General features: G+C 38.7%; 1 protein-coding gene across 12 annotated transcripts in view; it reads left to right on the top strand.

The window, feature by feature from the left end:
• The window catches only part of PRRC2C (proline rich coiled-coil 2C), a 92,320-nt gene that overhangs the window by 45,755 nt on the left and 33,370 nt on the right, over positions 1–13,195 (top strand). For all 12 annotated transcript variants that reach the window (XR_003612273.2, XM_028122948.2, XM_028122943.2 and 9 more), the window contains exons 13-17: positions 2,687–2,856; positions 3,293–3,542; positions 5,565–5,775; positions 6,968–9,217; positions 11,184–11,392. Coding sequence is in view for 11 of the 12 variants with exons in the window: in XM_028122948.2 (XP_027978749.1) it covers positions 2,687–2,856; positions 3,293–3,542; positions 5,565–5,775; positions 6,968–9,217; positions 11,184–11,392 (3,090 nt within the window). In the remaining variant the exon portion in view is untranslated. The remainder of the gene's footprint in view (positions 1–2,686; positions 2,857–3,292; positions 3,543–5,564; positions 5,776–6,967; positions 9,218–11,183; positions 11,393–13,195) is intronic.

The raw sequence follows: 13,195 nt of genomic DNA, 5'->3' as shown, positions 1-13,195 counted from the left end.
CTGCATTGAACCTTTTATTAGTATATAATGTCCTTTGTCTTGTAAAACTTTCAATTCATAGCCAGTCTTGTCTGGTATTAGCATAGCCACCTTGCTCTCTCGGTTACTATTGCTATGGATTATCTATGTTCATCTTTTCATTTTCAGTCTGTTTGTGTCTCTGGATCTTAAGTTTCTTAGAGATAACATATAGTTGGATCTTGTGTTTCCAGTTAAATCCATTTAAAATAAGTATTGATTAGAAGGGACTTATTTCTCACAATTTGGTATTTGGCTTTTATATGCTTTATATCCATTTTTGCCCCTCATTTCCTGCATTACTGTCTTTTGTGTTTAGTTGATTTTTTTGTATTGGAACATTTAAATTCTTTCTCATTTCCTTTTGCTATATTTTGTAGCTACCTTCTTTGTTTTTACCATGGGGATTACATAAACATACAAAAGTTATAACACTGAATTTATATCAGTTTAATAATATACAAAGATTCATTCCTTTTCCTTTATCAGTTCCATTTGTATTCCTTTTGGTTGTTGTCACAGAATTACATCTTTAACTTTGTATCCCCAGAAACAAACTAATAATTATTTTAAATGCATTAGTTTCTTTTTTAAATTTTTTATTATTTTAGATTTTATCTATTAGAGAGAGAGAGAGCACGAGAGGGGGAGGGTCAGAGGGAGAAGCAGACTCCCTGCTCAGATTTGATCCTGGGGCTCCAGGATCATGACCTGAGCCACCCAGGTGCCCCAGTGCATTAGTTTCTTAAATCATGTGGAAAACAGTGTGGAGTTACAAGCCAAAATATAATGTGAGCTTTTAGACTAATTGCTTTATGTAAAAAAAAAAGTATTCATTTCATAAATCACATGGACAGTTACACATACTACTACCTTTTATAATTGCCCATGTATTTACCTTTATTGAGATCGTTATTTTGTCATGCAGTTTTGATTTACTGTGTGCTGACCTTTCATTTTACCCTACAGGACTCCCTTGAGCATTTGTTAGAGGGCGGGTCTAGTGGTAAAGAACTCTTTCATAGCTTTTATCTGGGAATATTTCAATTTCTTCCTCATTCTTGAAGAACAGTTTTGCCAGATACAGGAGTCTTGGTTGATAGTTTTTTTTTCTTTTAATACTTTGAGATGCCTTCTAGCCTCCAGTGTTTCTGATGAGAAATCTGATAGTTTTATTAAGAATCCCCTGTATATTCTTTCTTAATTTTAGAATTAAACCAAAGATGGTTTATTTATATCAGAAGTCACATATGTATGTGACTGACTTCTTGAAACTCCTTAGTGATATCCTGCTGCTTTGAAGATTCACTCTTTGTCTTTTTAAAGTTTGATTATAATGTATCTCAGTTTGGGACTCTTGGAATTGGGAGAGCTTCTAGGGAGTTACATTCATGCTTTCATCAAATTTGAGACTTTTTGGCCATTATTTCTTTCTTCAAATATTCTCTCTGCCCCTTTGTCTCTTTCCTGCTTCTAGACTCCTCCCAGTGTATATGTTTGGTCTGTTGATCTTGTCCTATAGGTGCCTTAAGCTCTGTTTATTTTTTGTTCTGTTCCTCAGGCATAATAATTTCCATTGTTCTATCTTCAAGTTTGCGAATTCTTTCTTCTCCTTGCTCCAGTGTGGGTTTAAATGTGAGGGGGGTGGGGTGTGTGCCTGGGTGGCTCAGTTGGTTAGGTGTCCAACTCTTGATTTCAGTTCAGGTCATGATCTCATGGCTTTGTGCTCAGCAGGGAATCTACGTGAGGATTCTCTCCCTCTGCCCCTCCTGCCAGTCATGTGTGTGTGTGCATGCTGTCTATCATAAATAAATAAATATCTAAAAAAAATGTGAGGTGGGGGGTGCATAGCTGGTACTGTGCTAAGAGCTCTAATTGACTGATACTAACCACAGTTCATCATCCACAGGAGGCCTGCTTCTCCCTCTCCCACTCCCTCTGCTTGTGTTCCCTCTCTAGCTGTGTCTCTGTCAAATAAAATCTTTAAAATAAAAAGAATTTATAACAAGCTTGGCTTGGTAATTGTGACAAATGATATTCTCTAGAACGACTATGGCTGTGGTTTTCTTTAGGATGAAAAATTGTTATTTAGTTAGTAAATAAGTGTATAGTTCTTTTTGGTATCATTCTTGATACTCTTTACATAGAATAATTTATATGTTTGACGATAGCTGATGATCACTGTTGTCAGACTTTGATTCATTAGTTTTCTCTATATATAGTAGTCTGTTGATCAAAAAGCAAACTCTTAACGTTATATGTTACATTTAGGCCATTTGTGTTTTCACATAAGTCCTAGTGAAACACAGGTAAATACTAACAGGATTAATAGTTATTGAAATGATAGCAAATAGGTAGTATTTGAAGTGTTTTATTATCACAAAGTATCAAATACAAATTTTTGCTTGGTAAAGTATTTGGACCTGTGATCTCTAGCTTAAGAACCTGGCTTTGAGGAAATTAAGGTTTTGTTCCTTTAATGTTAACCTCATTGATGGCTACCTACCAGTATTAGAGTACAGAACAGTTTTTTGGGAGTGTTATGGATACTTTCTTCCTCATTAACCTTTTTTATATATTAATCTAATAATTTCCTGCCAGTGCACACATCATGTATTTGGTAAGTGTCATCAATGAATATCACTATTTTTCACCCCTTCTTTGACAGAGGATGATGCAGTTTTCACCAGACAAGACAGCAGTCGCAGTGAAAAAGAGACCATGCAAGTGGCACATGAAACAGAGCCAGAATCGGGGGCTCAGCCTCGGCCTGCTGTATTATCTGGTTATTTTAAACAGTTTCAGAAGTCTTTACCACCTCGATTTCAGAGACAGCAGGTAACAGTAAAACATTTTATCATGTATGTGTGATCAACGAGGTTTCTTGTTCAGTAGTCTGAGAAGTAGTTTGACATGAAACCTAAAATACACAAAGCACAAAAATTTTCCCTGAAATTCTTTCCCTTTTTAATAAAAGGTTGTTGATAATGGGTTTTACCATAAACTTCTCTGTCATTTTTTCCCCTCTGCCTCGTTTGTAGACACCGTCTTCCTTTCTAGGGTATTATTTCTGCAGTATAATTAGTGAGTAATTTCTTAAGGCGAAATGTCATGACTTATTTTTTGTTCTTTTGACTTACCATCTCTCACTGTTCAGTATCTTTTGAATTCTTTTCCCTGAAGGATTCAAAAAAGCCTGTTCTTTTCTGATATGAGTGATACTGATTTATCACGTGGAACAAAAAGCTCAGGGTGTGGGGTCCTGCTTTTCCAGGAGCAGATGAAGCAGCAGCAGTGGCAGCAGCAGCAGCAGCAAGGCGTGCTTCCACAGACGGTGCCGTCGCAGCCGTCCGGCGGTGCCGTCCCTCCTCCGCCACACAGACCTCTCTACCAGCCCATGCAGCCTCACCCTCAGCACTTGGCTTCTATGGGTTTTGATCCAAGGTGGCTCATGATGCAGTCGTACATGGATCCCCGAATGATGTCAGGTAGACCTGCTATGGATATTCCACCCATTCATCCGGGTGAGTGGGAGCTGATGTTGTCTCATGGCTCACTGCAGTTGTGCAACCACCTGCCTCCCATTTTCACTCTTAAGTCCTTTAAGATGTATCATCTAGTAAGAACTCAAGTAGGGTGCCTAGATAATTTGTTTTAAGATTTTATTTATTTATTTGACAGAGAGAGTGCGTGTGCACAAGTGGGGAGCAGGGGTAGAGGGAGAGGGAGAAAGACAAGCAGACTCCCCACTCAGCGGGCACCCCAATGCAGGGCTCCATCCTAGGACCCTGAGATCATGACCTGAGCTGAAGTTGGATGCTTAACGATCAAATGACCCTGGGATTATGACCTGAGCCGAAGGCAGACGCTTAACGACTGAGCCCCCCAGGTGCCCTTAGATTTTTTATTTTTAAAGATTTTATTTATTTATTTTAGACAGCAAGTGAGCACACATGAATGGGAGGGGCAGAGGGACAGGGAGAGAGCATCTCAAGCAGATTTCTCAGTGAGCACAGAGTCTGACATGGGGCTCAGTCTCACGACCCTGAGATTAAGACCAGGAGTCAGACACTTAACCAACTGCACCACCCAGGCACCCCAGGGTGCGTAGATGATTTTTATTTAAAAGATTTATCTATTTGAGAGAGAGAGCGTGCACACGCAGGCTTGGGGAGGGACAGAGGGTGAGGGAGAGAGAATCTCAAGCAGACTCCCCACTGAGCAGGGGACCTGATGCGGGGCTCAGTCTCACAATCCTGAAATCATGACCTGAGCCTAAATTAAGGGTCAGACGCTTAACTGACTGAGCCACCTAGGTGCCCCCAGAGTGCCTAGATTTTTAATCCAAAAAATTCTGTAACTTCCAGCACAGAGTAGTTAAATGCCATACACTGTATCATACATGTAACAATACCAAAACACTAGTTTTTTTCTGTTTTGTGTAAATATTTAAAAATTTTTTGAGTCTGAAAATACTTTGTTATCTGCTAAATTGTTTTCATTCTTTTAAGTGTTTAAGCATTTAAATTTTGTCCATACATTCTATATTCTAGCTTTTCAGTTTTCTCTGCCAAATACTTGACGTTTTCACATAGGTTAGCTGAAAACAATCGCATTATCAGTGTTGTATGGAATCAGAATAAATCCAGATAATTCATTAACAAAATGGTATAGAGGAAAATTTAGGGGTGTTAAAAATATCAAGAATCATGTCTTAATATTTATACTGCAGTTTTAAAATTTAAGAGGCATAATTAATAGCATGGATCAACTAATTAAACTATATTAATGGAATTATCTGTAGGAAATATTTTCTCTGGAAATCTATCACTGTTGGTATAATCCTCATTATGTTTTTAACATGCATAATTGCATCATACATGTTATTGATTTTTATAGGCATTGCATTTTTTTTCCTTTGAAAATAGGCTGCTGAGGGCGCCTGGGTGGCTCAGTCGTTAAGCGTCTGCCTTCGGCTCAGGTCATAATCCCAGGGTCATTTGATCGAGCCCCACATCGGGCTCCCTGCCTCTCCCTCTCTCACTCCCCCAGCTTGTATTCCTTCTCTCGCTGTGTCTCTATCAAATAAATGAATAAAATCTTTAAAAAAAATTTTTTTTAAAATAAAAATAGGCTGCTGTTCGTGTGCTTTGCTTCCTTAATTCTTAAATCTATTTTTTTTTTTAAGATTTTATTTATTTATTTTAGAGAGAGAGCACGAGCAGGGAGAGGGGAAGAGGGAGAAGCAGGCTCCCTGCTGAGCAGGGAGTTTGATGTGGGGCTTGATCTGGGATCATGACTAGAGCCAAAGGCAGACGCTTAACTGAGCCACCCAGGCGCCCCCTCTTAAATCTACTTAATAGCAACAGTAAAAATTGTATTCACAGAAAAACTTGTGTAATTTTCATTGATCATTTCTTGAGTTCCTCACTTGGCAAAAAGTATTTCTTTAGCTCAAGTGTAGAATTCCAAATAGTAATTAATAACCCAGATTCTTTATGTGTATAATGATTGTTTTTCCCATCTTTTTCTCACCTTTTGTATAGGAATGATTCCTCCTAAGCCATTAATGAGAAGAGAACAGATGGAAGGATCACCAAACAGTTCTGAGTCATTTGAGCATATAGCACGATCTACAAGAGATCATGCAGTTTCCCTCCCTGAACCTCGTGTAATGTGGGGGTCAGATCCCTATCCCCATACAGAGCCTCAGCGGGCCACTACTCCCAAGGCAACAGAAGAACCTGAGGATGCAAGGTAATTATAAAAATTATGAATACAAATTGAATATGGTGGTAAAATGAAAACTACAGTGTCCCTGAAGATCATTCTGATTTAGGACTGAGTGACAAGTCTTATTTCCTCCCATTTAGTTTATGTCATTTCATTTTTGGACATGCTTTCTTTTTCTCTCATTCCTGTATTGATGGGGGCATTTTGTCACCTAGTTCTGTACACTGAATTAAATACTGAAATTCAGTGTTGTATGTAAAATTGGCAGGTTTCTACTATTTGACATGTAGTCTAGCTTAAAGCAATGATACAATTTTTCCACTAATGAGAAATGGTAGACATTTGATTATCAGTACCTCGTGGAAGTCTTCTAATGCCAAGGTAAAGGCAAATACTAATTTAGAGAGATAATTCGAAGTAGCAGACAGTTGGTGATCTGTAGTAATTTATAACCATAAACTTAGAACTTCTGCCCTTTTAAGGAGTGTATTTTGTAATCCTGATTCATCAGGGAAGATAGATCTACTCTAGTGTACTCTTTGATTATGGATGGGAATTACTAGTCTTGATGGATTAAAAATTCACATCACCATGGCCTAAACTTCCTTTTATCTTAAGGAATGAATTTCATTTGTTTGTAATTGTAGGGAAAAAATAACGTGGCATCTACCGTCAATGAAATTTTGAGTGTTATAAGCATGGTGTTTTACAGTACATTTCTAGAAATTTTTCATCTTGTATAACTGAAACTTTATACCCACTGAGTAGCAAATAATTTTCCCATTCCTACTAGTCCCTGGCAATCACCATTCTACTTTATGCTTGGATGAGTTCGATTACATTATATATATATATATATATAAGTGGAATCCTACAGTATTTGTCCTGTGATTATTCATTTCACATAGTATAATATTCTCATCCATCTGGTAGCATATAACAGTATTTTTTCTTTTTAATGTCAGGACATTGTATTTATGTATATACCATATTTAATCCATCTGTCAGTGGACACTGAGGGTTGTTTCCACCTCTCAGCTATTATGAATATTGCTGCACTAAACTTTTTAAGGAGACATAAAGATTAGAATCCTTTTTAAATGGTTTTTATGATTAGGATCCATTTGTGGTTTGTAATTAAAGGGATTATTTTGCTTTACACTTGTGAGAAAGAGTTTGTCTTGGTAGTTATGCTTCTGAATTCTCATTTTTTTAGGCCTGAAGCCCCAGTGGATCAGGAACAGATTACTGCTGCTTATCCTGTAGAACACGGTCAATTAGAGGTTCATCCAAAAGCAGACTTTGTCAGAGAATCAAGTGAGACAGAAGTACAAAAGTTTTTAAGCAGATCTGTGGAAGACATTAGATCTCACCATACTGACACAAACAATCAGTCTGCTTGTTTTGATGTACCTGATCAAAAAACTGTATCCACTCCTCAAGAAGAGCGGATGTCAGCTGGAGAAAGTCAGCCTGCCCGGAAAAGAAGTGTTTCCCATGGATCTAACCATACTCAAAAATCAGAGGAGCAAAGAAATGACCCATCTGCAGGCATTCCTAAAGTAACCAGCAGATGCACTGATTCAAAGGACCCAGTAGAAAGGACAGAGGAAAAGCCAAAGAAGGATGGCTTTATACGATCTTCTGAGGGACCCAAACCTGAAAAACTGTATAAATCTAAATCGGAAACTCGTTGGGGCCCAAGGCCAAGCTCCAACAGAAGAGAAGAAGGTAATGATAGGCCTGTGAGAAGATCAGGTCCCATTAAAAAACCTATACTTAGGGATATGAAAGAGGAGCGAGAGCAGCGGAAGGAGAAGGAAGGGGAAAAGGGAGAAAAGGTCACTGAAAAAGTTGTAAAACCTGAAAAGACAGAAAAGAAAGATCCTCTTGCTCCAGTCCCACCACCTGCAGCACCGGTTCAGCCGCAATCAGTTCCACCACCACCTCAACCAGAACTGGAGAAATTACCTTCAACAGAAACTTCAGCTGTGGTTCAAAAGCCACCTCAAGATGCTGAGAAGCCCTTGGAACCTTTAAGTAGTGTTGAGGTAGAGCCTGTGGCTAAAACTGTAAACCAGCAAACTGTCACAGCACCAGCAGTGAAAGAAGAAAAACAACCTGAGAAACTGGGTAGCAAAGATCTTGTTTTAGAGAGGCCTCGACCAGATTCAAGACCAGCAGTTAAAAAAGAATCCACTTTACCCCCTCGGACCTATTGGAAAGAAGCTAGAGATAGAGATTGGTTTCCAGATCAAGGATACAGAGGTCGAGGCCGGGGTGAATACTATTCCAGAGGCCGAAGCTATAGAGGTTCTTACGGAGGGCGTGGCCGGGGTGGGAGGGGGCACACTCGAGACTATCCTCAGTATAGAGACAATAAGCCACGGACAGAGCATGTGCCCTCAGGACCTCTTCGACAGCGAGAAGAAAGTGAAACACGAAGTGAGAGCTCTGATTTTGAAGTTGTTCCCAAAAGAAGACGACAGCGAGGTTCAGAGACTGACACAGACAGTGAAATTCATGAAAGTGCAAGTGATAAGGATAGTTTAAGCAAAGGTAAACTTCCCAAAAGAGAGGAACGGTCTGAAAACAAAAAACCTATAAAGCCTCAGTCTTCTTTCAAGCCTGAAAATCACATCCGAATAGATAATAGACCTCTAGAAAAACCTTATGCGAGGGATGATGATAAATCTAAACCAGGCTTCCTTCCTAAAGGAGAGCCTACACGGCGAGGCAGAGGGGGAACATTCAGACGTGGTGGAAGGGATCCTGGAGCCCGGCCATCGCGCCCTTCCACCTTACGAAGACCTGCCTACAGGGACAATCAGTGGAACCCAAGGCAGGCAGAAGCTCCTAAGCCAGACGATGGAGAGCCACCAAGAAGACATGAGCAATTTATTCCTATACCAGTAGATAAGCGACCTCCAAAATTTGAGCGAAAATTTGACCCAGCTAGAGAGAGGCCCCGACGACAACGTCCTACCCGACCACCAAGGCAAGATAAGCCGCCTCGATTTAGACGTCTCAGAGAGAGGGAGGCCGCTTCCAAAACCAACGAGGTGGCAGTGCCCACAAATGGCACCGTTAATAATGTGGTTCAAGAACCGGTTAACCCTGCTGGGGATATTTCTGGGAATAAGACGCCAGACTTATCTAATCAGAACTCTTCAGATCAGGCGAATGAAGAATGGGAAACAGCTTCTGAAAGCAGTGATTTCAACGAGAGACGTGAGAGAGATGAAAAAAAAAATGCTGATTTGAATGCACAAGCAGTTACAAAGGCCGGAGAGAATGTTTTACCTCCAAAAAGGGAAATAGCAAAGAGAAGTTTTTCTAGCCAGAGGCCTGGCGTAGATCGCCAGAATCGGCGTGGCAACAGTGGTCCACCCAAATCCGGAAGGAATTTCTCAGGTCCTAGAAATGAGAGGAGAAGTGGTCCACCATCAAAAAGTGGGAAGCGAGGGTGAGTACTTTATTTTCGAAATAATTGCATTCGTACCTGAAAGTTGAACTGAGCAAAGGAGCCAGTCTAGATAGAGGACCCAGACATTGTTTTCCCCTAAATTTTTTTGTCTGTTCTCAAAGTTAAGGGTGCTTGAACAAGAGAGGTTAATGGGTCTCAGGAGTCTTTGCCTCCTAAGTTAACATTTTTCTAGAAATGTATATCTGTACATCTAGGGAGGGACCTGTACAGTGTCTTCCTTTTGGTAAGTCTTTTTTTTGTTTTGAAAGTCATCTTATTAATGATGAGCAGCCCTCCTTTCTTTTGGTTCCTCTTTGCAAAACTCTGGTGCTCATAGGTGTGCTCTGAGATTTAATACGTTTTAACCATATGCTTTATCACTCTGTACTGGTTGCTAGGAAGTGAATGTTGAACCTTAAGAATAAATTATATCTTCCTCGTGAGTTGCAAACTACAGGGAATGATCCAGCTAGGTAGTGGCCCAGAACTGCCACCCAGGCCACCAGTAACATAAATACTGTTGGATTTATTTTAAAACAATTTTTCGAAACTGTGCTAAGCTTGGTCTGTTCTTTTAAATATTACAATGTTGTTTATTGTAAATTATTTATTTCTTTAATATTAGGAAAAATTACAGTAGCAGTATGCCTAGTTTTGTTCATTCTTTCATTCATTTATTTGCCTAATTTTTAATAGGTTCTGGTACTTACTGCCTACATAAACTCTGCTTCCTCGCCAGTAAAATAGGGAGGAAATAATGGTACTTTTAAACTTGGTGAAGATTACGGATATATTTGTGACTACATAACATATCTGGTGTATAGTAAACAGTTATTATTATGGTTTGCCCTGGTTTTTGATCAAATTCCTGGGTTTGCAGCCTGAGCTGATAATTTATTCAGATAATATATTAATCTGCATTGGTTAGTTACAGTGTACTTAGCATTGCAGGTTACCACACCCATCAACGAAAATATTTTGGCTTTCTGATAACTTAGAAAAAAATTTAGGGAAATAATGTGACCAGTTGTGTTTCCTGAGTACCGTCTTAACACGGAATTTGAACCTCTCTTCAGAAGGCCAAAAGAATTAGGATGGCATGTGTAGTTACAGTGCAGTTACCGCCTGTGATGAAATGCTGGTTTTGAGTAGTAACACTCGAGGGAATGTTGATCTGGTTTTATGTAATGTAGATCTCAACAACTTAGCAAGACTCCTGTGCCATGTAGATAACAGCTTCGAACCTGCAGAAATAGCAGTTACTGGTTGTAATTGAAATGAGTCTTGAAAGAGTCCCATTTAGAAGAAATCATTTTATTCTTTAAATGTTCGAGCTCATGCTTTGTGTCAAGCACTTGGTAAGCTCTTATCTCAAGTGATACTGTTGGCTAAGATGAAAATGAATTTGTAAACCCATTTTCCAAGGTATATTTTCATAAATTAAAAAAATCCAAGAATAAAATTTGATAGGAAACAAAAACTCTGGAAATACATTGGTTTGTGAAGTGAATTATTTCCATATTAATGGTTTTTTGTATGCTTACGTTTATGTATCTGATTGATACACATAGTATAAACAGAATGCTTTTTAAATTTTTCATATGCTGCCCTGTTGTGGAAAAGATCCAGAAACAAATACTTGGGACTAGCTTGGATCACAGGAATTTTCTGCTCCAAACCGTGTTGATTAGTTTATTTATACCATGACAGACAAACAGACACAATAAGAGCCTCCAGGGCACAATTGGAATTTTGGAGTTTAATTCCTGGAAAGAAAGTCCACCTCCTTTATTGGGAAACTCAATCTTAGTGAAGTTGTACTCAGCAGAAGTCCCTAAAGCTTATTGGTTTTAGAGTCTTCTGTCCCACTGCTATTTCTTCTTAGATCAGACTTCAGAAATTGCCAGTAATTTTTCTTCGGTTCCATTATGTGGAGGTAATAGTAACTTGAATTATTGTTTTGTAGGCCATTTGATGACCAGTCTGCAGGCACAGCTGTTGTTGATCCTGTCAGTGGCAGCTCTGCACACCACCAGGAAGGAACACCTAATGGTACAGGACAAAAGAACACCAAAGATTCCACAGGGAAAAAAAGAGAGGACCCCAAATCAGGCCCTAAAAAACCCAAAGAAAAAGTAGATGCACTATCACAGTTTGATCTCAACAATTATGCAAGTATGTCTTATATTCCTTTTATGTATGTATTATGTTACATTTGAGTCGATATTATAATAAAGAAGTTGTTAAAGAGGGAAGGAATTGGACCTGCAAGGTCTAGATAGAGGCTGATTATGAATCACTAATTGATATAATGAACTAAAATAACACCAACTTTTAGCCCAGCCCTGAATGCTTGATAAAGTCCTTGTTAAAGATAATCTGTAGGGTTTCATTATTCCTCATAAAAAAGGAGAAAATTAACTGCTCCACCTTGCCAGACAGGTGTAGGGAAGCGTAGAAGACTTAAGAGGATGCTTAGGTGTATCTCAGTGTATGCTTTATCTTCTGTGAAAGAAATGTTAACCTTAGACTTAGACCTCTGACAAAATTGGTATCTAAGATATGATAAATAGAGCATAATAGAGTGGGAGACAGTGTTGCTCTGGATAAATACTTTCAGAAAGCCATGAAGTAATAGGATATGAAATGCAAAGGGTAACACATGCAATAAGAAAATATTTGTTGAAGAAGTTAACAAGGAATATCTATGAGAAGGCACTTACACATGTAAAAATGCACTGTTTGCCATTCATTCAGATAGACTTAAGCTGGAAATACTGTGTAAAATTGAGATTTACTAAGGCCAGATCATATTAATGGGAAAGTTAGGTTAGGTACTACTATTCCAGTATTAAAAAATAAAGATGAGAATTTTCATCTTGTTAATGGTTATTATACAAAACTTGATTTGGGCCCAGGACCTTGGCATTATTGTTTCATTCTCAACATGTTGTCCCCAGACCATCAGTATCACCTAGAAATATGTAAGAAATTCAGAATCTTGGCCCCTACCTCAGACCTACTGAATCAGAAACCCTTGGAGCAGTCTGTGTTTTAACAGAATTGTCCAGGTGATTCTGATGCACACAAATAGTTGAGAACTGTTGTTCTAGAATACCATTTTAGGATTCACATGGGAAAGAAATAATCTTAGCTTAATTGCATGTTTAAGAGTTTTTAATTAGATTATGTAGAGCAGTGGTTCTCAACAGGAGTGATTTTGTACCCCAGGCAACATTGGGCAGTCTCTGGAGACAGTTTTGATTGTCACAACGTGGGGCTGGGTGCTACTGACATATTAGTAGGTATAGGCCAGGGATGCTGCTAAACATCCTAGAGTGCACAGGATGAGCACCTCAAAATGCTGATAGTGCTGAAATTGGAAAGCCCTGATTTAGAGAACAGAGTAGACCCATAGGAAGGTTGGATGCCAGTCTTAATGGTGGTCCATAAAGAAAGGAGAGTCTAAACCCCACATTCCTAAAATGGCAAATGAAGATTACAAAAAGTCCACAAAACATGGCAGATTTGTCTTTCCAAATAACGGTTTACCAGTGTTCTTTCTTCAAAAGAACTTTTGGGGTAGGAAATTCCCAAAGTATTACATTATTGGATTAAGACATAAAAAAGGTAAGAACTCCCTTACAATTCTGAGTTGACAGTGGAAACTGAGCTATACATTTTTAAAACTCATTAAATGAGTTAACTCATCTTTAGGTTGTTTTCCTAATACTCGTTAAGTAATTTCTTTTTAGCCCAAAATGTTAACTAAGGACCAGGCAAGAACAGGGTGTTGAAAACGAACAGAAAGTATCATTCAAATTTCTACAAATGTTGTGTGTAGTTGGGTAAACTAACTTCAAAACATTCTAAAGAAGCTCTTTGGAAGAAGATTGGAATAGTGGGTGATGGCATGGCTATGAAGAAAAGCTTTAAACACACACACTTTTTAGTCAAAGTGGAAGACTGAGATGAACT

The sequence above is a fragment of the Eumetopias jubatus genome, unplaced genomic scaffold, assembly GCF_037043125.1.
Source record: "Eumetopias jubatus isolate StellerSeaLion01/CBP00866 unplaced genomic scaffold, mEumJub1_p1.0 scaffold_12, whole genome shotgun sequence".
Taxonomy (NCBI): Eukaryota; Metazoa; Chordata; class Mammalia; order Carnivora; family Otariidae; genus Eumetopias; species Eumetopias jubatus.
Note: the sequence above shows the minus strand (reverse complement) of the source record. Positions and strands in the feature narration are given on the sequence as shown.